This window comes from Hylobates moloch, unplaced genomic scaffold, assembly GCF_009828535.3.
Source record: "Hylobates moloch isolate HMO894 unplaced genomic scaffold, HMol_V3 SCAFFOLD_5, whole genome shotgun sequence".
In the NCBI taxonomy this organism is placed as follows: domain Eukaryota; kingdom Metazoa; phylum Chordata; class Mammalia; order Primates; family Hylobatidae; genus Hylobates; species Hylobates moloch.
Window position 1 is genome coordinate 116,402,927 of NW_026652280.1, and position 24,221 is coordinate 116,427,147.

General features: G+C 47.7%; 2 protein-coding genes across 5 annotated transcripts in view; one reads left to right on the forward strand and one right to left on the reverse strand.

Annotated features, from left to right (window-relative positions):
- The first annotated feature begins 3,035 nt into the window (after nt 1–3,035).
- Nucleotides 3,036–20,753, forward strand: DENND2D (DENN domain containing 2D). The gene is made up of 12 exons (XM_032155032.2): nt 3,036–3,318; nt 7,807–7,982; nt 8,854–8,966; nt 9,605–9,674; nt 10,363–10,440; nt 11,574–11,714; nt 12,905–13,053; nt 15,632–15,809; nt 18,675–18,716; nt 19,142–19,226; nt 19,558–19,797; nt 20,248–20,753. The coding sequence occupies exons 1-12, from the start codon at nt 3,261–3,263 to the stop codon at nt 20,322–20,324; spliced, it is 1,407 nt and encodes a 468-aa protein (XP_032010923.1). The 5' UTR covers nt 3,036–3,260; the 3' UTR covers nt 20,325–20,753.
- Nucleotides 20,754–22,926: 2,173 nt separating this feature from the next.
- CEPT1 (choline/ethanolamine phosphotransferase 1) overlaps nt 22,927–24,221 on the reverse strand; it is a 46,393-nt gene continuing 45,098 nt past the window's right edge. For all 4 annotated transcript variants that reach the window (XM_058439472.1, XM_058439473.1, XM_032155035.2 and 1 more), the window contains exon 9: nt 22,927–23,720. In XM_058439472.1, coding sequence (XP_058295455.1) covers nt 23,601–23,720 — 120 coding nt within the window. In that variant the 3' untranslated portion in view covers nt 22,927–23,600. The remainder of the gene's footprint in view (nt 23,721–24,221) is intronic.

Sequence of the window (24,221 nt, forward strand, 5' to 3'; positions counted from 1 at the left end):
CAAATGGGTATAATTGTAGAAGGGAAAGTAATAGTTTGAATTCCCATGATGGACTCTAATGACCAGTAAATATCAGAATTGGTCTTTGGAGTGTGTGTTTCTTGAGGTTTCTCAGAAATTCCTGGAGATACAAGCCTGGTAATAGACAGTACTTTCTGCAATTAAAAGAAATGGAGCTGAGACTACATTGATTTGAGGATTAAAGATATGTATGAAGTTTGGAATTTTTATTACAAATATATTCTTTCTAATCCTCACAACTGCCCTGCAAGGTGATTTTATTATATCAGAAAAGTGAGGCTCAGTGCAATGCCTAACCCAAGGCTACAGGGCAAACAAGAGGCAGAGTGGGTTCAGGTTCAAGTTCGTCTGTGTCAGATGCCCAGGCTCATTCTGTTATGTCATACTGACTGCCTCCTTGAACACAGCTTATTAGTGTGCTTCCTTTCAAGACCTTCAAAAAAGGAAGGGTAGGGTGGTTCACTCCCACTCTACAGCTAGACTAGGAGAATGACCCAGGGGACAGTGGAAGACGACAGCTACAAGAAGAAAAAGAACCTTTTGTCTTAGCAGAAACTGAGGCCTCCTGTGGTATCCTTTAACTTCTTGCTACCTTATCTACACATTTATCAACATCTATAGCCATTTTCATCTTTTTTTCCCCTCAGATAAAGTTTCCTTCTCCCGGCCACACGCAGTGACTCACGCCTGTAATCCCAGCACTTTGGGAGGCTGAGGCAGGCAGATCACCTGAGGTCAGGAGTTTGAGACCAGCCTGACCAACACGGTGAAACCCCGTCTCTTCTAAAAATACAAAAGTAGCCGGGTGTGGTGGCGCTCGCCTGTAATCCCAGCTGCTCAGGAGGCTGAGGCAGGAGAATCGCTTGAACCCGGGAGGTGGAGTTTGCAGCGAGCCGAGATCGCGCCATTGCACTCCAGCCTGGGCAACAAGAGCGAAACTCTGTCTCAAAAAAAAAAAGTTTCCTTTTCCCATTTAAAGCCAGACTTCTACCTAAGCTTCTAATTGCCCCGTCCTCCCTCTTCTCTCAGACACTGTTCCATCTGCACACCCTCTTTCTTATACTTTAAATGTCTACCTTTGCTAATTCTCATTGCTATACCCATAATATGCTCTCATCTTTGCCATCTTAACCCATCACTTTAAACCCAAATTTTCCGCTATGGATCAATTAACTTGTTCCTATTATTATCCACACTTCTCAAAAATGCAGATTATACTTAGTTAGCTCCACTTCCTCCTATCCCAATAATTTCTAATTTTATTCTGAACTAGCTTCTTCCTGTTTCATTACCTTCATTAATGTCACCCTAACATCCTAACAAATACTTTAAAAATCTTTTTAAAGTCTCATATACATATAGAGAAGTGCTTAAGTGTTCACTGTGAAGAACGATCACATAGTGAATACATCTATGTATCTACCACCTGGTTAAGAAATAGGACATTACCAGCATCCTAGAAAGAAACGCTATGGTATTCTCCCAATCATTATTTCCTCCTTCCTCCCTAAAGGTAACACCATCCTGACCTCTCATACCATAGATTAATTTCACCTGTTTTAAACTTTATACAAATGGACTCTTACATAATGTACTCTTTTGTGTCTGGCTTCCTTTTCTCATCATGATGTTTGTGCAATGTAGCCATGTTATTGCATGCAGCCGTGGTTTATTTATTTTTACTGCTATGTAGTACTTCATTATGTGAATATACTGCGATTCACTCACTTTACTATTAATAGACATTTGAGGTTATTTCCAGTGTGAGTCTGTTTCAAATAAGACTCCCTTGAACATTCTTGTACTTATCTTTTCGGTGCACATGTACACAGTTTTCCTCATCTGTTTTTAAAGAAAGGAAGTCAGTTTGGTTGGTAATACCACAAAATAGATTGGGGAAGTTAAGGCACAATAATATTCAATCAATTGGACAAGTTTATCATGAGCAACGACTGTTCTTACACAGAGATGCATAAGACATGGGTTCAGCCCAGAAAAGGTACTTGGGGAAAGGAAGTGTACTTGCGTGCGGGAATACACAAAGAATAGGGAACAGAAACAGACTGTAATTAAGTGCAAAATTGCATACGGCCGGAGTAAAGTCAACTTTTAGAACCTCTGGGCTAAGACTAGACAGTCTAGGGCTGGATTCCCAATTCTGGCTCTCCCATGGTGACTGGAGAGTCACCTGGAGGCCATGCCTGAGGAGAGGAAAGAGGGCTGTAGGTCTGGGAGTCAGGCCCACAGATTCCAGACGTGTTTCTGCCAGAGTCCCTTCTTCCCTCTGCCTACCCCTCCTGAAACGGACCCTAAAACCTGGTAAACCAGGCAACCCCAGATGGACTCTGCACTTCCCAGCCCTACAGATAATGTCCTGAGAGGGAGCGGGGAACTAGGGCAGATCTCCCAGGAGGAAGTGGGCTTAGCAGACCCACAATGTCATGGTTGATTCCTGAAGTTTAAAGCCTGAACGTATTTGGAAGTTAATGAAGATGTGAAAAGGGAGGAGCGGAAAGGCTGTATTGAAATTCAGGATTAGAAGGGGAGAGGGGACAGCTGCAACAATTATGACAGTAACAGTCCCTTAAATTTGTATTATGTAACAACCTACAAAAAGTTTTCTATTCCTGAACTTTCACATTTCTGTGGAATGGCAGGGGTTACCCCCATTTTGCTGGTCTGCTCAAGGCCAAGTTTGAATGTAAGGTCCCTAATCCGCATCTCCAGTTCCTCCTCAGGAACCCCGAGAGTGAGAGGACGAGTAGGGCAAGAGACCTGGAGATGGTCGAGGGGCTAAAGCAGTTGCAAAGGGAGAGGTGGAGGGATTGGAGAGGTGTGAGGACTGAAAACTCTGCCCCTTTTGGGATTCGTTTGGAGCCACCTGGAAGACGGTGATTTCAGCCAGGACATGCGCTTTTGCGGACTGCAGGGGGTTCGCTAAGTCAAGCCTCCCCGGGCGCCCCACGGAGGGTGGGAACGAGGTGGCGCCGCCCAGTCCCGGACGCGCGTCGAGCGCCCTCTGCCACCCCACGCCGCCCTGCCCAGGGCGAGGGCAGAGCGGGCCCGCCCAGGTGCGCCCGGGGGTTGGGCCAGAGTCCGGAAGGTGCGCCGCGCCTCCCCGAACCTGTCCCCTAGGCCTCCCCCCGCGTGAAAGTGAAAGTGTCGGACCCGCGGAGGTCAAGGATAGGGGGGCGGGGCCAGCGCGGAGCTGGGAGCGGGAGCCGGGCACTCGAGGGGCCATGGATGGGCTCGGCCGCCGCCTTCGAGCCAGCCTGAGACTGAAGCGCGGCCATGGGGGTTAGTGCCTGCCGGGGAGAGCGCGGGGGGACGGCGTGGGCACCGGGGAGCCGGGGCTAGGGCTGGCGGCTGCGGCCCAGGGGAGGGCGGCACGGGGCGTCGAGATCCGGGAGCAGTTGGAGGGGGACTCAGGAGGCTGCGCGGGGCAGGTGAGCGGGAGGGAGCGCGCGGAGAGGGGAAGAGGGTCAGGGGGGGCGGGGACGGCGAGGCCAGGCCTGCGGGGGCGAGGGGGAGGTGGCAGGACAGAGGAAGCCGTTGTGGGGCCCCGGGGCCACGTGTCCTTCCATCCAGGAAGCTTGTGGTGCAACCGCAGTGTGCCTGAAAGCGCCCCGGTTGTGGTGTCCTCCCAGAGGCACTGCCTCAGCTCCCGGCGTGCCCGCCGCCCCGTCCCACCTCGCCGCCCTAGGAGTCCTCCGTGGCCTTTGCCCAGTTCCTCGGAGCCAGAGCCCCTGCCCCTGCCCCTCGGATAGCCACTGGCCACGAACACAGGTCTCCTCGATGACGTTACCACCCCGACCCACCCGCGGCCAGGTGCCCTTCAGAGTGTGGCCTCCAGCGGAGCGGCGGTAGAACCTGCACAGCTGCTGCTTTCCAGCGTGTCGCCCAGACAGGGCACCCCTTCCCTTTCCCTCAGCCCCGCAACAGTGAAATGGACATAATTCCCCCGTCCAGGATTATGGGGATTAAATTAGACGTCAACTTCTAATTTAAAGAAGCACCTTCTTTTCTTTCTTAGCAGAGCCCTGGAGTTGGAAGGAGGGCAGTTAGAAATTCATTCATTTATTCATTCATTCGGCAAATATTTGTGTGGCTTACCACTAGCCAGTCCTATGGCTGAGCAGCCATGACCCTTAGATACTTTGCCCAGAGGTCTTACCGTCTGAGGAGCAAAGAGCAGGGGCCCTTCCCAGACAACCTGCCTTTTCCAACATTGGCACGCCAGGAGGCCAAGTGAGCCCCTCTCTTAGCCCAAGCCCCAGAGTTGGGGGGACCTCAGGGAGTGAGGTCAGTGCGCCCTTCTTTGAACTGCAGTGACCTCTGAGTGATCTGCTCTTCCTCCTGTTGCCATTCCTCCTGCCACACCCTGCTCCTTCCCCCTTTGCAGTGTCCTCTCTAGACACAGATCTCCAATATCTGGCCATTCCGTCTGCACCATCAGGGAGAGGTCAGAGACCACAGTTTGGGGCAGAGGCCTGGGACGGTGCAGTGGTGGGAGCAGAAGGCAGGATGAGGCTGACATCCTCTCTTCTCTGGAGAGCACTGGCCTGGTCTGGCCTGGTGTTCCCAGACCCTGGGACATCTGTGTGAATGGAAGGGGTCTGCCCCCTGCAGCCCAGAGGAGACATTCCAGTTGTTCCCACTCACCCCTGCCCCAACACCAGGCACTTCCTGATTGTGCCTGGAGGAGCTTCCTGATACTGAGGAACTGTAAGAACTGAGGCCTAACACTTGTAGGGCCAGGAGCATATGCCCTCTTCATCTTCCATACCATCCTCCACTTGCCTGGGGATTCTCCCCCTTCCTCCTTTGTCTTTCTGGCCCCAGGACGGTTGTGTATTAGGAGGGAGTGTGTGTGTGTGTGTGTGTATCCTGGTGACAAGGAGTGATGTGGTGGTGGTCCTGGGTTGAGAGCAGCTGAGCTGCAAGGGATGGGCCAGCTTCCCAGATCAAGGTTCCAGAGGTCCCCTCACCTATATTCTAGACAGATCTGGGACTTCAGTCAGGTGTGTGTGGGAGAGGCTTTCTGGTGGAGGAACAAGTGTAACCAGCTTCCTGACTTCCCTAGAAAGGGTGGCTCCCTCCTCAACTAAAACTCAGGATAATAATTCCTTTCTAGGGCACTGGAGATTAAATGAGATGCCTTATATGAAACATGAGTTTGATGGAGGTTAGTTTTCTCTTACGCTTTTCTCTCCTGTGGATAACACCTTTTGAAAGAGGGGAGAAAACAGTCTTTTGCTGCATTTCTTGGGCCTCATCCCAAAAGTCTAATTACTTTCTTTTGTCAATGATTTATTAATTTTGCTATTCTCTTGGCTTGCTTGATAAAGCAGAAGAAAATGATCTGAAAACGCAGCCCAAAGGATTTAGGGAAAGGCATAATTTCATTAGAATCTGGAATGATCAGTGGTAAGATTCTGTTTCTCAATGTCCTTTGAAAACCTCTGTGGGATATTTGATGTCAAATGCATCCAGAAGGCAGGAGCATGGCATATGTAGTTTTCCTAATCCCCATTCCCAACAAATCCTGTCAATTTTAATAGCCTTTGAATTACTTTATGCCTCAGTTTCCCCATCTGTATCAGGAAGATGCTTGTTCCTCAGACAGGTGGTAAGGCTTGTGCAACAAGTCTGTGCAGCTTGCAAGTAAGGTGTGGTGCCAGCTTCAAGTGTTCTGGTTTGCTCTTCTCACCCATTACAGCATTTGAACATCTTTCTTTACTGTAAATGAGTTTGGCCACGAGTCCTGGCTTTTACTAGTCCCACAGAAGCCAGGTCTAGAGCTCTTAGGAGCAAAGCAGCTGTTTTCCCTCTCCTAGCACCCCACTCTCTTCCAGAGGGGTGCTTAATCTTAGCAGGGGTGGCAAACACTGGCGTCAAACTCTTTTGCCCCCTGCTTTCCCTTTGAGGCAGCTTCCTGGCAAAAGCCTTCCCTGTATTTACTCATTCAGGGGTTTCTGTGAGAATCCAAGGTGATTTTTTGCTATTCCTTCTCTCTTACCTAGTCTCCAGAAACAACAGTGGGCTAGCAGCTGTGCCTGTAGCTTGGGCAGAACAGCTGACCTGGCCTGACCTGGAGGAAGGCTGAGCAGGCGTGGGGGTTGGGTGGAGATCACCCGGATGCTTTCCACTGCCACAGAATCACCCTCAGGCTGCTGGTGCAATCAGTCCCCTATCTTAAGCTGGGGACAGTCTCCTGAGCCAGTGCTTCCTATTTGAGAAGAGGGACTCTGCTGGAACCCTGGAACAAGTGCCAGTGACAGAACTCTCCAGGGGGTGAAATTCACCATTGTAGCTATCTCCAAAATATCACGAACTCTGGGCTTAAAGACGGATTTTGCTCTCTAATGCACCATCAGGAAAGAAGGCTATTGGGTATTGACTTCCAGAACTCTCTCTTTTGTTGGAAGAATTAATCTATTTGGATAATTATTAGGCCAAGTCTATTTATCTTAATCAGGGGAGGGCAGTGGCATCCTGGCTGCAGGGAGTGTTTGGCCATGTGCTCTAGGTCGGGAAGTCCTGGAAGTTCTAGAATTCAGCAGGTGGCCTTGCTGGGGTTTTTGACTTCCGTTGACCAAGTTGAGAAGTGAAAGGTCAGCAATCCAAGTGTTGGAGGTATAGAATCCCTATCCTGAGACCAGCCAGTTTCTAGTGCCCACAGTCTGACGCTATCAAGCATTGTCCACTGTTCTAAGGTTGTAAATTAACTCTCTGCACAATCTGCAGCCCAGATTCAAAACCCTTAGCCCAGAAGTAGCCAGGCCTTTCTGGCTACTTTCAGCCAGAGGTGTTTGCTCATGACCTTTTCTATCGCCACACCCTGGGGCTCTTGGGAGGAGCTGAGATCTGCGCTGCAGTGCCAGGATGCTGACTCTGTTGGTGCTGGCTTCTGCTGCCTTCCTGGGTCCCGTCACATCCTTCTTGCTCAGCCACTGGGTGCACAGGATGGAAACTTCTGTTCCCTCTCTGGAAAACAGCGCGTGGCTTGGCTTCACAGAGTTGTGGCTGGAGACTGAAGCAGCCCCTTTCTCAGGCTTTCTGTCACCAGTCTGTCTGTGTTAGGGGAGAGGGGAGTCCGCTCTGTCCTGAAGGTCCAGAGATGGAAGGACAAGTGGTAGGCCGGGTGTTCGGGCTCTTCCGACGCCGACTGCTTCAACTCCGAGCAGGTCAGGACTGGACTGCCCACTTCCTTGTTTTCAGGGTGACCCTCTTAGGTGGGACTGCTTCTTCCTTGAAATGCTCCTTCCTCCTCTTCCTTTATATCTCGACCTCCACATGGTTCCCCATGTGACTGGGTCAGGAGGCTTCCTCTGCTGGTTTTTAAGAGCTGGTCATGCCCTCTGTGGGGCTAGTGTGGTCACAGTCACATGCCCTTTGGGCCTGTTCTTATTCACTTAGTATGAACTAAACTCTCAGGCCGTATTGTTCCAGGACTGCCAGAAGCACCCGACAGGTTAGGCAGTCTCTGTGGTACCCTGGGGCCTTGGCCTCCCATGTGGCCTCTCCAGCACATTTCCGTGGCTTCTGTGTCAGTGGTTTCTTTCCTCTGCTTGGCTTCCCATGGTTTCAAGTCTACCAGGGCAGGTGTGGAAACTGCCCATTTGGCCCTGATCCGGAGTGACTGGTGGTGCTGGCCAGTATCCAGGTATCTCAGCATTGGCAAGGCGGCCTTGAGGTGTGGAGGTCACCCGGATTCTCACAGACTCCACTCCAGGAATGGATCAATGAGATTATACTAAATGGGCTCTGATGTCTTGGTTTCAGGACCGCCCCAGGACAATTCGGGGGAAGCTTTAAAGGAACCAGAAAGGGCCCAGGAGCACTCTTTGCCCAACTTTGCTGGGGCGCAGCACTTCTTTGAATACCTTCTTGTGGTTTCTCTCAAAAAGAAGCGTTCAGAGGATGATTACGAGCCTATAATCACCTACCAATTTCCCAAGGTAAGGACTGAAGGAGGGGCAGGGCCAGCCAGAGGACTGGGGTGTTTGGAAGGTGGTAGGGGTGGGGGTTCCACCTCCTTCTCCCTACCCTACCAGGGCTTGAGCCGGGAGCTGCCCTGAGCTCTGAGCTCGCTGCTCTCCATTTCCTTCTTAGCACAGCCCCAGTTCTCTGTTATCACCCACAGAATCTAGGTCTAACTTCTTTGTGAGGGACTGACCTAGACTTCCTAGCAGGGAAACTAGGCTAGATATTTTGCCTTTTAGGGGACCTCATAGGTCTTCCAAATCCCATTTTCAGTCACCCTTCTCTGTAGAGAAGCTTACCTTCTGCCAGAACTCCTAGAATGAATCCCCTCTCTGGGATGTGTGGGAAGGAAAGAGTGGGACAGCCATGTAACTGGTGGGCAGGCACAGCCCTCTGCCTGAGCCCAAGCATCAGACTCCTTCTTGTCTGATCCTGCACCAGACAGAGGGGTGGGAATCCTTCTCATTGGCAGGTGTGCCAACTGAGCTGGCCGCTTCTCTTCTCTGATGTGGTGCGTCTCTGATGTTGTCCTCCCAGGGGCCTGGGCCATTTCAGGGCCTTTCTATATTCAACATGGCCCTGTCCCCTTTCTATGTAGACCTCGATACTGAGGTCGAACTCAAGCTTATGTAGAGTTGACCCAGGAGGGGCTGTTTCGGCTTTGGAGTTGTTCCAACCGGACCCAGAATGCAAACTGTGCAGAGTCATGGGCAAAGGCACCCTTCGCCCCTGTGCTTGTGGAGAAGCTTATCCCTAGACTGCTTTAGAGCCTCAAAGGAAGCCCACCAGCTCCTGCTATCTCTGCCCCCAGCTTCACATCCACTTGTCTTTTCCTTTTCCTTATAGAGGGAGAACCTGCTTCGGGGTCAGCAGGAGGAGGAGGAGCGGCTGCTCAAAGCTATCCCCTTGTTCTGCTTCCCAGATGGGAATGAGTGGGCATCACTCACCGAGTATCCCAGGTAATTGCTCAGCCCTGGGCAAGGGTATTGGATTTGGGGAGAAGGAACGTGTGAGTTCTGTGGCTCCTGTAGCCTCCCTCACTGCTGTCATTTGTTGATTTTCGGCCTGGGAGTGTAATTGATTTGTTTGAAAACATCTGGCCTGGGGTCCCTCAAGGCCAAGGATATTAGCTATCAGTTTGATCAGTCACTTCTGTCCAAAGAGCCAGATTCTCCCACCTGTCCTAGAAGCAATAGTTGCTGCTTTTAACTCTGCTACTGGCCCAAGCTGGACTTAGCAGAAAGCAGTTAGCCTCTAAGAAGACGATGTAGCAAAGGCCCTTCTAGCATGAGCCCTGGAATTTGACTGCTTGAGCTTTGACTTCACTGTTTATGAGTTGAGTGACCTTCAATAAGAAGCACCCTCTGGCCTCAGTTCCTTCATCTTTAAAGTGGGGATAATTACTGAACCTACCTCAAAGGGTTATTTTGACAATTAGATGAGATGATGTGTTTAGGGCTTGACACCAGTGAGCCCTTACTCCTATGATTAATCAGCAGCTCCCCTTTGCCTTCCTCTCCACCCTCTAGTGCTGACCACTTTGCTGTTTTAGAATTCAGTGAGCAATGCGAATCAAGCCTTGTCTGCTCTTTCTTAGGGAGACCTTCTCCTTCGTTCTGACCAATGTGGATGGGAGCAGAAAGATTGGATACTGCAGGCGCCTCTTGGTCTGTGCGGCTCAGAACTGCCCCTTCCTTTCTGCAGTGTGCTCACCTCCATGGCTGGGCTTGCTCAAGCCTGAGCTGCAAAAGTCAGGCTTATTGGCAGCACTGGTTGTAGAAAAAGCACAGCCCAAGACCTGCTGCCATGCCAGTGCTCCCTCTGCAGTCCCACAAGCACGAAGACCTGATGCCCCTTCTCCCCCTGCTGGTCAGGCTCTGGTCTGTGCTCTCTCTGGCTTTCAATAACTCTGCTCTTTGTGAGATGCTCCAACTGACTCCTCTCCCTGCCTGCTCTCTCCAGGCCTGCTTACCTTGGCCCCTGGAGCCTCCCAGAGCAGAGGCTGGGACTTGGACAATTAGTTTCAAATCTTAGGTCTCAGGAGGATTCCCCAAGTCACCTTTACAGTGCTTTCCTCTTTAGCCATTTCTTCATCTCTAAGGCACACTTGCTACCCCTCTTTGCTAATCCCAGATTGTGTTGACACTGAAGGTGGCAGCGCTTGCCCACCAACTCACCCAGTACTCTCAAGGATTTCTTCTTTTGACACTGGTGGCCATTCTGACCTCCCTGCTGCACCCACCATTCCCCATAAATCCCCCTCCCCAGCCCTCAGCCTTGTGCTCCTTCATACCCAGTTGGGAGAAGCCCTTGGGGAGGCTGCAGCACTGAAGGAGCCTCTCTGTCCCTCCCCAGCCTACCGGCCCTGGCCCTCGCCTTCCCAAAGTGTACTGCATCATCAGCTGCATCGGCTGCTTCGGCTTGTTCTCCAAGGTAGGGATAGAACAGGATTCCTCAGGGCCTGTTTGTCCTGCCCATATTCCAGGCTGTCTCTGGCTGCCAACCTTGCCTGTGCAACTAAGCCCTTAGTGGAGCTCTTCTCCCATAGCCAGAGTCAGCATTAAAGCACACTTGGGAAAACTGAGGCAAAGAGGCATGCACTTGACTTAAGGGAAAAGTGGAAATTGAATCTAGGGGACTGGACCCCTTGCAGAGACAGCTACTGTTCCCACTGTAGCCAAGTAAGAAAGTAGTTGAAGTAGGACAAGGGGAAGAAACTTCTGCCCTGAGTTTCAATTTCCTCATCCGTCAAATGGATATAATAATCTCACCTTCCTATCTCACTGGGTGGTGTGAGGCTTAAATGAGGTGATATATGAGAAGACTCTTTATAAAAGGCAGAGAACTAAACAAATATGAAGGAGTTATAAGACCCACTCTGACTCCTTCAAGGGTAGAAGAACAGTTGAGGTCCCCAGGACTTCTGCTGGAGCTAATTTGAGTGCCAGTGCATCTGAGACAGGATTTGAGCAGAATCCATGGGGGCCATGCCATCCATTGGTGACCAGAAAGGACTTCATTATGCTCTGACCCCAGCAGGACCTTTGGAGGAGGAGGGGAGGAAACTTTGTCAGCTTTTGCTTGGGCAGAGCATTCCTTTGTGCAGTGCTCCCAGGGATGGAGGCAGTCTCTGACCTGGGGAATCTACAGTGGGAGTTGGAGGACAGAGTGGTACCAAGAGGCTTAGGCTTCTAGCCTCCTGCTCCAACCAGCATGAGTGGACATGGTACCATCATGGGTGATGAGTTTAACTCCAGGATGACTTTCCAGGGAGGTGCTTTTATGTTGGTGTTAGGAGAGGGGAAGAATATGGATTTGTAGAGAGGTAATAAAAAGGAAGCTGGAAAAAAGCAGGTCTTATGTGGGAGATAAACTGCAGATTATTTAGCATGAGCCCAGCCTCTGCCAGGGAAGGAGAGGACCAGTTCATGGAGGGCCCTAGAAAATACATGAGGATCAGCTGAACCAGTATGAGAACATTATGATGCTCAGGGGCAATAGAGTCTCTTCCACCTGCCCAGTAGTGTCCCTTTGAGCCGTGCCGCCCGTGGTTCTTTTCCCTGCAGATCCTGGATGAAGTGGAGAAGAGACATCAGATCTCCATGGCTGTCATCTACCCATTCATGCAGGGCCTCCGAGAGGCAGCCTTCCCTGCTCCTGGGAAGACTGTCACTCTCAAGAGCTTCATCCCCGACTCAGGCACTGAGGTGAGTTAGCAAAATGGGTGAGACCTTCCCTAGCTGGAGAGGGTAGGCATCTGTGGCACCTCTCACCACTGTTCTTCCATTAACCAGGTTAAAGTACAGAGAAACTGAGCCAGGTGGGGACTGGGACTTGGTTAGAATGGACAAAGCTGAAATCAAACCCAGATTTTCTGATCCTTCTAACTTGATACCCCAAGCACCTAGTTACTGCTCAAGCCACCAAGACTTTTATTTATAATAAATAAACCATGTAAGTTGAGGCTTCTGGTGCTATAAAGGACTTTCCCCTCAGCCCCCAGACTGTCACTTGCCCCCACCCCCACTCCACTCTCCTTTGTTTGTCCTGTCTCTACCTTACAGCGTCCATTTGTCCATTTCTAATCATCCATCCCCACCTCCGAGTCTCCACCCATGCACCGGGGATGTTATTGTTTTAAGGCACCAAGCACACTGAGGCAGCAGGTAGAACGCTGTTCTAAGAATTCCAGTCCTGACCTCTGGAACTCTGAATAGTCTGTGTGCCCCTTTGAACCTTGGTTTCCCTACAGGAAAATAAGGGGAGAGGCTAGTAATTTTCACTTTCTCAAAAAATAAGTACTGAATGCTTGCTGTGTGCCAAGCTATACTATTTTCTGGGAATACAGTGGTGACCAAAATGAGTGTGGTCCCTGACCTTTTGGAGCTATAAGTCCAGTGGGGAGGATAGATGTTAAATAAACACACCAGTGCATGTTGAATTAGAAATTATGTAACTGTGATGAAAGAAAAAAAAACAAAACAGGGTGCTACATAACGAGAAGATGGGAAAGTATCACATGGCCAAGGGGGGGCCTCTGTGACCTGAAAGAGGGTAAGAATGAAGGGAGCAGAGCAGTGCAGGAGGAGGGCCCTCACTGTGAAGGCTGCAGGCAGGAAAGATGGGATTGCTCAAGGAACAGAAGCCTATGTGGTGAAGCGCAGTGAGAGAGGGGCGTGTGCTCAGGGAGGCGAGTGAGGGAGGGTGCAGGACATTGTGGGCCATACTCAAGATCACATCAGTGCTGTCCTCCAGCCAATTAGCAGAGGGACAGAGAGACAGGGTCAGATTCACTCCTGGGGGCAGAAGGAATAGAGGCTGGTAGAGGCCCAGCACTCCGGGGTCTGCATGATCTTGCAGTGTAGTGACACCTTCTCTCTCTCTGGTTTCCCCACAGTTCATTTCACTGACACGGCCCCTGGACTCCCACCTAGAACATGTGGATTTTAGTTCTCTATTGCACTGTCTCAGTTTTGAACAGATACTTCAGATCTTTGCCTCTGCCGTGCTGGAGAGAAAAATCATCTTCCTGGCGGAAGGTCTCAGGTGGGCCCAGCCCCTGAACGGCTCACCTGAACTGCCCAGCATCCCTGGGTTCAAGGGAACAGACTGGAGGTTATCCAAGGAAAATGGGCTGTAGGGCCCATGCGCCCACCCTCCTGTTTCTAGCTCCTTGCTCTTTAAACCAAGAGAAACAGCTGTTTTGAACCACTCCCACTGCCTCTTCCTCCACACAGGACTGCTGCCTGGGCCTGAGGAATACTCCTAACTTAGCTCGGGGAAGGACAGGAAGGATTCCTGGGACAGCCCAGGTGGGACCGGTTAGGGTGGATGCAGACATGATTCTGCCCTTGCAAGGCTGAGGGAGGGTGGAGAACAGGGCAGGAGGTAGATACTCATTCAACAAACATTTATTGTGTGTCAGCTGTTTGCCAGATGCCAAGCATTGGGAAGATACAAACAGCACAAGGTCCTTCACCTGAAGGGGATGCAGAATTATATAGTGGTTGAAAGCACAGGGATTGAAATCAGCAGAATTAGGAGGTTTAAATCCAGTTCTTCTACCTTTAGCTATGAGGTTCCCATTAAGTTAGTTTGTTAACTTCTTGAAAATGGAAATAATGATTGTGATTACCTCATAAGGTTGTGGTGAGGATTAAATGAAATAATGCACATTAGGTACCTAACACCCTGCCGACCACATATTGCTGAGTGCTAGCTGCTGTTCTTAAGTTCACAGTTGAGTATATCCCTGTGTGTAGTGGAAGCAGGGTACTATTGTGCCATGGTCTCTACCTCTTAGGGGCTTCAGATCTGAGAAGGACATGGGGAGATGTAATAGAATGGAGAACGAAAAAAGTCGGCCAAGCGCGGTGGCTCACGCCTGTAATCCCAGCACTTTGGGAGGCTGAGGCAGGTGGATTACAAGGTCAGGAGATCGAGACCATCCTGGCTAACACGGTGAAACCCCATCTCTACTAAAAACACAAAAAATGAGCCGGGCGTGGTGGTGGGCGCCTGTAGTCCCAGCTACTCGGGAGGCTGAGGCAGGAGAATGGCGTGAACCTGGGAGGCGGAGCTTGCAGTGAGCCGAGATCGCACCACTGCACTCCAGCCTGGGCGACAGAGCCAGACTCAGTCTCAAAAAAAGAAAAAAAGAGAAAAAAGTCATGAAACAGTAGGGGTAGGGGTGGACCTTCTATTCATATCTGGGGAGGGAGAAAACCAGTTTTAGGTTTTCAATTTTAGGTTGACAACCCTGCTTTTATCTTTTAGGGAAGAAGAAAAGGATGTTAGGGACTCAACAGAAGTCAGAGGGTCAGGTGAATGTCATGGGTTTCAGAGGAAAGGAAACTTGGGCAAGCAGTGGGGTCTCTGAGGTGAAGATTCTGTAAAAATGGGTGATAACCAAAAAGGAACTAGTTGTAGGTAATCCTTGAAGGGAGTGGCATCATCTTTTGCTTTGGAAATAGCTCTTTCACTCCCAGCCCTGAATGGAAACCAGAAGTTCCTGTGTGGCTAGAGCTGGGATTCTGCCTTTCCTCCTCAGATCAGTGTTTGGGAAGTGGAGGTTGGCAGGATTTACCTCTCAGACGTTTACTTTCTTCAGGGAAATCCCACCACTCCCCACTTCCTTCCCACACTGAGTTTTTCAGCTCCCTGAAGCTTGGACAGGGAGGGGACTTCCAGTCAGCTAGCCTCTCAGAGACTCAATTTTGCTAACTCAGGAAGTGCTAGCTTGAAACCCAGAACTGAAACAAGGATTCCCGCATCTGTGCTTTTATTGGCCTTGGCTTTGAGGCAATTTGGCTGGAGTAAAGAAGAGTCATGAAAGCCAGGGGATAAAAGAGAAGACAGAGAGTGGGACTGTGTGTATGTGGTGCCGAGAGGAGTAGGGTCCAAGTTGTGACTTGGGCAGGAGTGACGAGAAATGCTTCACTGGAAAGTCTTGAGGAGGCACCTTTGTGGGACTTTCCGTGTAGGAATTGCTGGGCAGAGGTTCCTAGAACCTGGGAATTTCCCAAGCTACTCAGGCAGCAACCTGGTAATCTTTAATAACCTCGAGTGTGCCCAGAGGGGGCTGTGTGGGGGCAAAGGCTAGGGATGAGGGTGGATAGACATAGCGAGGTAAAAAGGCTTTGCCTCTTGGCTGAGCCTCCAGTGCTTGTTTACATGTTTGTCTCTTAACTACAGTGTGAATTCCTTAAAAGCAGGGTCAGTGTCTTACTCTTCCTGGTATCCACATCTGTGAGGTATGCTCACAGTTGTGAGCACAGGCTAGGGGCTCAATCAATTATCTCCTTGAATGAAAGCAACTCTTCTTCCCTCTTCTCTTTAGAGTCACTTTTATTTTTGGCCAGTAGTAAGTTGAGAAGACTAACTGGGAAAAGAAGGGTCAAATCAAGGCCCCCCCTTGATACTGAAGCCTCAGACTCTCTAGTTTCTGTCCCTCCCTCCCAGCAATGTACGTTCAAGCTCTGTGACCAGCATGGCCCCCAGACTTGCCTTTCTGCCATGGGCATGGGCAGCACTGCTCTAGCCGCTGTTGGTGGTGGGCGATGAGGGGTGTGTAGCATGGTGGTGCAGGGGCCCCCTGACTCTCATCCTCTGTGCTCTGTCCCAGCACCCTGTCTCAGTGCATCCATGCTGCTGCCGCACTGCTCTACCCCTTCAGCTGGGCGCACACCTACATCCCTGTTGTCCCTGAGAGCCTTCTGGCCACCGTCTGCTGCCCCACCCCATTCATGGTTGGAGTACAAATGCGCTTCCAGCAGGAGGTCATGGACAGCCCTATGGAAGAGGTATGATGTGGCAAGAAGAGTGCATGATTTGCAGCCAGGTAGAGTGGGATTCAGATCCCAGCTCTGCTGCTTATAGCTGTGTGATTAGGGGCAAGTTCCTTACCTCTTTAAGCCTGAACTTTCTCATCTCTAAAATGGGGATAACAGTGTTCACTTCCTAAGGATTCTGGGGGAAACCACTTGCCTAGAGCTCCTAACCTGGCACCCGACACACAGGTGATGCTCAATAAATGCAGGCTCCCTTCTGAAGGATTCCCCTTTAGGCATAAGGGGCAGTGGATAGCTTATTCAGGGGTGAGCAGACTGTTCTACGCCAGCTGGCCCTAATGAGCAGTCTTCGGGATGTCCCATCTCATCCAAATGGATGACACAGCTGGTCTATACAACACACACCCCACTGGAATGTATTTGAATTCCTTGGAATTGAGCTAACATGGCCCTCTGGCAAACTATGAGTCTTAAAAATGCAGATTTTTGCAGCAAGTCATCTTTCTGAGTAGCTCAGAGCTAAGGTGGCTAATGAGGATATAGGTCTGAATCCTCTGATTTTGTTAGCTTCTTACATCTTGGCAGTGCCCCAGACACACCAGAGAACTCAGTTGTGAAAACAGGCATTAAAAGCATAAATCTATCCTCACTGTTGGAAAAATAACTCAAAACATGTGCTTTAGAGTTGTCAGTAGGGACTTTCAAAAGATAGTATGTTACTGTATCTCAAGCCAGAAGAGGGACTTGGCCATAACCATTGGCCATAACCATTGACTCACTCCAAGAGATAACTGAGCTCCAGAGACTTATCCAAGGCCACATAGACAACAGTGGAACCTAGCATAGATAAAACCAAATCTCCTCCTATAGAAACCATTGCTGCAAAGTAAAGAAGAAGGCTGTGTTTCCCTTCTTTGCGCCACCGGCCCCCTCATCCTTCCTTAGGACTGCTGAGTACACATGCCCTTTGAACCAGCTTTAGCCTTGTGACTAACTGGGACAAAGTATTAGCTCCATGTTTAGCAATAAACATTTAAATGTCCCAACCCCAGAAGTTATGAAACTTCTCGACTCTGCAGCTCCAGCTCCCTGGAAGCCGTGGCTCCTCTCCTGATGGCCAGTCAGACTCTGGCTTTTGGTAAGGGATTACTCCACAGACAATAATATGCCCAAATACTGGAAAGATTTCTGGGAACAATCTTGAAAAACAAATTATTTATACACACTCTCTCCTCCCAATCCCTCAAAGGAACAGTCTTCCCTTCATGAAGGCATCTGAGCCTATGTATACAAGTGGTTTCAGGCCTGGACTAGTTCAACTTTTCTCCCCTGATGACAGATAATTACAGTGCATGCTCTATTTTTTGGCATACTTTCCACTATCTCTTTCCTTGTATTTGGAAGAAGGGACAATGGAGGGATCATTCTCTCTATTGTCAAGACCAAGGGTCACAAACGGAAAAGAGAGGCCCAGCAGGCATATAAATGACCAATACGTGATTCAGGAAATTACGGTAAACTGGTGGGAACATGCCCTGCCTAAAGCAGGCAACTGCTACTCAGTTCCATCCGAGTGTTGTCCTTTAGAAATGTGGACCCAGTGTTAGATCTCCTGACTTTTCAGGAGAAGCCCCAAATCCAAACTTTATGTGAGATAGTCCAGTTTAAATATTGGAAACCAAATCAATTATTTAAAAATACTGTGAGGATCAAAGAAACAGATCTGCTGGTTGGAATCAGCCAGCAGGATGCCTATTTGTAATCTCTGGTCTAGACTGAAGTCTCCCTGGGCAGTGATGGAGCCAGTGCTAAAACTCAGGTCTCCCAAGTTCCAGCCTGGTGGTTATCTCACTTGAGGACTGTAGACACATGGTCTCCTCACTTCCTTCCCTTTCCTCTTCCTGTTGACCCTGGGCTCATTTCCTTCCTTTGCTGTTTCCTGCTGGAAGGCCTAAAGTTTTTTTTTTTTTTTTTTTTTGAGACTGAGTCTGGCTCTGTTGCCCAGGCTGGAGTGCAGTGGCGCGATCTCGGCTCACTGCAAGCTCCGCCTCCCAGGTTCACGCCATTCTCCTGCCTCAGCCTCTGGAGTACAGGTGCCCGCCACCACACCCGGCTAATTTTTTGCATTTTTAGTAGAGACAGGGTTTCACCGTGTTAGCCAGGATAGTCTTGATCTCCTGACCTCGTGATCCACCCGCCTCGGCCTCCCAAAGTGCTGGGATTACAGGCATGAGCCACCATGAGAGGCAGGAGTTTTTCTAATAGAAAATTGTACATAAGTTGTTGCAAGCATGAAAAAAATAAAAAGACGTTGGTCTCTGTTCTAGAGAGCAGGGAGTTGAAGGGGAATTGTAAGAGAGGAATGCAATCTCAAGAATATCAGTCTAGGCTTGGAAAAAAATTGGTTCTCTTATTAGCAGCATAGTATGACCTCGGGCAGCTTCTTTGGGTCTGTTTCCTCATCTTCAAAATGGAGATGGTATCTGCCTCATGGGACTGTTGCTTGAGATCAAACGTGTAAAGCACCTATGTGAGCAATGTACTAAATGCTCCATGTAGAAGCAATTTCTGCAGTCAATGTTTTATTAATGGAGTGACTGGCTGTGATTTCTCCATCTTGTATTTCCCTTCTACCTTAGCTCTTTCTCCTACTCCCTTCCTACAAACACCCACACCCTTTTCTCAGGAAGGGAACTGAGATTTCCAGAGGGGAATGGTGAGAAAGGAGAATGCTAGACAGGAAATGAGAACTGAAGATATTGATTTTGTTGCTACCTGGGCTGAAAGATACAGCCACAGGCAGAAATTAAGATGGTAAATCCTCTGGAGGTCTATGAAGAAAGAGGACCAGAGAAAGCCAGTCTATGTTTATTTCAGGTCCTGCTGGTCAATCTTTGTGAAGGAGCCTTCTTAATGTCGGTAAGTGTCTGGGTTCAGATCCCCTGCAGGCCTACCACCAACTCTACCACTCTAGTTTCATCCATGTTCCACTTATTTAAACAAACATTTAAGTTCTTTGTTGAGAGAGAATCTGTGCTAAAAAGACCACATCTCTCTCAAGGAGCCCATGGACATAAACACAGATGACTTCACTATAAGACAATCAGTGATAGTGCCTTTTAAGCAAGGGATATAAATCAAGTACCACCGGGATGGAGAGGATCCCTTGCTAATGTCTAGAGTCAAACTAAAGGCCAAGAAACAGCTTCTGTTGTTTTTGTCCTATGTGGCTATTTGTGGGTGGAGTGGGGGTGTAGAATTCATGCCCTCCTTATGCTTTTCTGCCAACCCCCTTCACTCCACACTTTCTTACTGCTTGACCTCGGAGCTCTGTCCTCTTCTAGGTTGGTGATGAAAAAGACATCCTGCCACCGAAGCTTCAGGATGACATCTTAGACTCTCTTGGTCAGGGGATCAATGAGTTAAAGAGTAAGTCCTTACTCTTATTTTGGGTCTCTCCAGGGAGTGCAAGGGCATGCTTTTCAATCATTCCCTTCCAGAACTAAAATGAACTCACTCAGTAGTCCTAGAGCAGCCCTAGAGGCCTAGAACCTAGGGCAAGTCTGAATTTGGGATTGTATTCTTCCTAAGCAATGGCAGAGAACCCATACCCAGATTCCCATTTCAGTCAGTAATTATGAACCCTACCCTATGGCTTTCCCCAGGAGCTTTCAGCCTGCAAGAAAGCCATTCTTGAAGGTGAGTTTGGGTAATTTCATCCTTCTGCTACCCTCTGAGATGGCCTTTATATCTCCTGCAGCTGCAGAACAAATCAACGAGCATGTTTCAGGCCCTTTCGTGCAGTTCTTTGTCAAGACTGTGGGCCATTATGCTTCCTATATCAAGCGGGAGGCAAATGGGCAAGGCCACTTCCAAGAAAGATCCTTCTGTAAGGCTCTGACCTCCAAGACCAACCGCCGATTTGTAAAGAAGTTTGTGAAGACACAGCTCTTCTCACTTTTCATCCAGGAAGCCGAGAAGAGCAAGAATCCTCCTGCAGGTACAGTAACAGTCCCCATCAGTCTAAGCCCATAGAGGGTTACCTCTGGAATAAAAAGGAAGGGAAAGAAAGAATACTTCTCTTTAGAAACCCACAAAATAGCTGTAAGTAGACTTTTATTAGTGGAGTTGAAATGACATAACCTGAAACCTAAGAAAATGTCTAATGGGCTGCCATTTTGTGGAAGTTGGTTTACCCATTAGCCAACAGGACTGAGCCCTTTCCTCTGTTTTAGTCTAGAGCTAATTCCTGCTAAGTATCCTCTGTTTATGGGCTCCTTTTTGGACAAAACTGAATGTCTGGATCTCCAGAAGCCTGTGAGGCCAGAGGCATCCTGGCAGGGATGGGAGTATGGGGAGCAGACAGGATATTTCTGATCCTTATTCCTGAGCTCATTATAATCTGCCTGACCAGATCAGATGCCTCTAACACCTGTATCTGAACCCACAGGCTATTTCCAGCAGAAAATACTTGAATATGAGGAACAGAAGAAACAGAAGAAACCAAGGGAAAAAACTGTGAAATAAGAGCTGTGGTGAATAAGAATGACTAGAGCTACACACCATTTCTGGACTTCAGCCCCTGCCAGTGTGGCAGGATCAGCAAAACTGTCAGCCCCCAAAACCCATAACCTCACTCTGAGTTTTGGTATCCAGTTATTGCTTCAAACTGGTGTCTGAGATTTGGATCCCTGGTATTGATTTCTCAGGACTTTGGAGGGCTCTGACACCATGCTCACAGAACTGGGCTCAGAGCTGCATTTTTTGCAGAGGTGACACAGGTAGGAAACAGTAGTACATGTGTTGTAGACACTTGGTTAGAAGCTGCTGCAACTGCCCTCTCCCATCATTACAACATCTTCAACAGAGAACACACTTTGTGGTCCAAAGGCTCAGCCTCTCTACATGAAGTCTGTGGACATGTAAGGACGAGAGTAAAGAGGAAAATCTTATTTTTATATGTGTCTTTGGCTTTTACTATGGGTGGAGAATGAGGAAAATAAGGCAATGAATATGACAATCAAGTGGACTACAAGTGGAGGACCTGGCCATGGGGATATGTTTGGAGTTACAGAATCATGGGGGGCAGCAGCTCTACTTCTAACAGGAAGGGTAAGAGATACTGGTAAAAGCAGCAGCAGCACTGGACACAGGGCATCCAAGTACTTGGTTTGGAGTCAGGTGTGCTTTCCAGAATCCTGGGAGGAGAGGCTGCTCACTGAAGGGAAGCAGCTTCAGTCTAGAGTAATTTGAGGATAGGAATTTCAGTCAACAGCAGCCTGTGAAGAACACTACATGGCTTCCATAAGTAGGTCTGTTTCCCCATCACTTTCAGTTTGCACTAGTCCTTTACCTTCAGTCTTGGACATCCTACCTCCAACTGATCTTTATTTTGAGCAGCACAGTCCAATTCTTTAGCTAAATGTGAAGGGATCTCTGCACTGATGTTCTTCCCCTTTGAGAAAAGAATCGTAATTTTAAGAGTCTGAAGGAGTTTAGTGGTCACCTAGTCTCTCCTCCCTTGATACCTCTACTGATACTTTCTACTCAAGCATTGGGAAGCTTTTTTAGAAGAATCTTATCTTCAAAAATTCTACCTTTTTTAATGTGTGTATCTGTGGCCCTCAGAAGTTCCTAAATTCTATACAAAGATCACAAAAGTTTCTGGAGGGTGGAACCGGGCATACTGAAGTTAAAGCCAATGTAATTTGCTTTTGGGAGTGCAGAGACCTACTGCAGGTGGCAGATGTCCCACTGTCTACACACCATGCTTAGCTACACTACTATTCTTCACAGCTTCTAGGAATTACATTTTTTTTGGTAGTTTATGGCAGTGGTGCCTAAATATAGTTGTACCTCCAAAGGTTTCAGAACAGGAACTGGAATCCTGAGAATCTTGTGAAAATACCCTCTTATGCCTCATCACAAATATACCAAATTATCTCTAGTGATAGGACCTGGAAATCTGTACTTTCTTAAAAGGTTCTTCAGGTAAGGTTTGCTGAGGTTTATTACAAATGTACCCTTGATTTGATGCTAATGCTGTATTTAGGGCTGAAGGAAGCACACACTAAATATCTGAGTGCTTTTCAGATTCCATCTATACTGAAAAAGAATCTAGGAGAATAAACACATTTCAATTAGCCCTCAACATCTTGCTTCAGAGCTTTAGCCCACTAAAGCCCAATAAAGTATAGGAGAGAACACTGCACCAGGATTCAGATCTGGATTCTAATTTTTGTTCTGAAAAATAGCAAGTGACACTGGCATGCCATTTAGCCTCTCCAGGCCTCGATTTCCACTATAGATAATACCCGATGTGTCAGTAACACAACTGACGTAACTTTCAAGTAGAATTATCCTTCCTCCTTTGTCCTGCTCTGTCCTAGCTTTTAATACTTGGTCTGCCCTAACACTTTCCTGTATGTTATTTCTTTATCCCAGATATTGGAACAATTGCTAGCAAGGAAAGGTAATGACGGATTTTCATTTCCCAATATAGTCTGGCAAACAAATTAAAGGTTTACTTCTCCTTGCTAATTCAATCTCCATGGTATTGATGGAATCATTAAAAGTGCAAGCAAGCAGCGCTCTGGCTGCCATACAAGACAGTGTAGCTACTGTTTATCCCTGATTATGGGACAAGATATAGATGAAAATCAATAATAAGACACCTCATTTTAGCCAATAGTTTAAATCTTTTCTCCTGTGTCCCTCTTCTTCAAGCAACTGAATTATCTGTATAAAATGGAAACATACCTGGTTCCCATTTCAAACGATAGTACAGATACCAAAGAGGAGAGTGCCAGAAAAGGAGACTACAAAGTGATCCCTTAGAAAAGCCCAGGCACTTGCTGAAAATTTAGGGGAAGGGTTTGAGATTTCTAACTGACTGATAATCACATAGGTGACAACTACAACACAAAAAAACCATTGACAGGAAAAATGAACATAGTTCTCCTTTTTAAAGTTTCTACAAAATAGAAACGTCACAAGACACATCACAACAATGCAGTGGACCAAATTTTCTTATTTATTAAAGAACAGAAATAAATTTTGCTTAAATTTAAAAAAATAACATTAAAACTTAGTTTATCTTTCCACTGAATAAAACTGAGAAAACGTTGGCTTTCAGATCATACATTTATTTAAAAAAATAAAATGAGAAATTGACAAAGTTACCACATTATTCTGCATGCTAACAGGATTTCCCAAGCCTGTGAGAGAATCATTTCTTGAGCAATTTAAAAAAAAAAAAAAAAAAAGGACTTCCTCAACAATGTAAAGATAGGAAATCTTTCAATCCAAATTCAAGGTCTTTATTACTAGTTCCACCTCACAAGCTAGTGGGATGTATCTGTGTCACAAGCTGAATTCCTTAGTAAAGAAAGCTTGAGAAGACACTAAACAAGGATGTTACTAAAAGACAATGATTTGTTAAAATTATAAAGCAATCATCTTTTGGCCTGCAAACAGTCAACATTAGAACTCTCCACCACTGCGGATCTGGCTCCCCATCACAATATTATTCTGAATCCAGGATAATTACAATCACATGGCATTTTTTTCTGCATGCTTTCTTGGCCCAAACCCTGCATGACAACATATACAATTTACAAGATGGGACTTGAAATTCCCATTCTCACACAGGATAGTTAGGGAGTGTTACCAATAAAGAATAAAAGTTATACAACACTGATTATTATAAATTATATTTGTTCTTATCCACCCCCATTCTCCTTAATATGTTCAGATTCTTTCCTGCAGAAAACATGGTGTTTCTATATAATACCAATTACATCATTAATGATGATTAGAATGAGCTGTAGAGACCTTGATTCTGAAGACATGTATGTGCAGGTGAGACGCAATCTGATTGCAAACACTGACACAGTAGCGGATCAAATCAAAGAAAGAGAAAATCTGGAAAGAAAAGAGACATTCTCAGCACCCATTTAGGCTCTCCCCAAGCTTCCTGAAAGTAAAGAGGAGTGGACTCTGTTCTCTCTACAGATTCACCTTCCATTCCATAAAATCATTCAATTTCCTTGCAATCTTTCCTTCACACACAAACTCTTTGTTAGAGAGACAGATGGCAAATATTTTAAGCTTTATGGGCCTTATTGTCTTTGTCACAGTTGCTTAACTCTGCCATTGTAGCATGAAACCAGCCACAGACAATATATAAATGAATGGCCATAGCTGTGTTCCAATAAAACTGTATTTACCAAAACAGGCTATGGGCCCACAGGGTGTAGTATGCCGATTCATGCTTTTTTACTCAGTCAGAAATTTGCGATTTATGAGCCCTGCCTGATGTAGGCAGGACTAGTAAGATTAATGCAAACAATAAAAGGCTCAAATACAAAGCCATAGAACTCTTACACAGCCCCATTTATGTGGATTTCTGACATTCCAAATCAC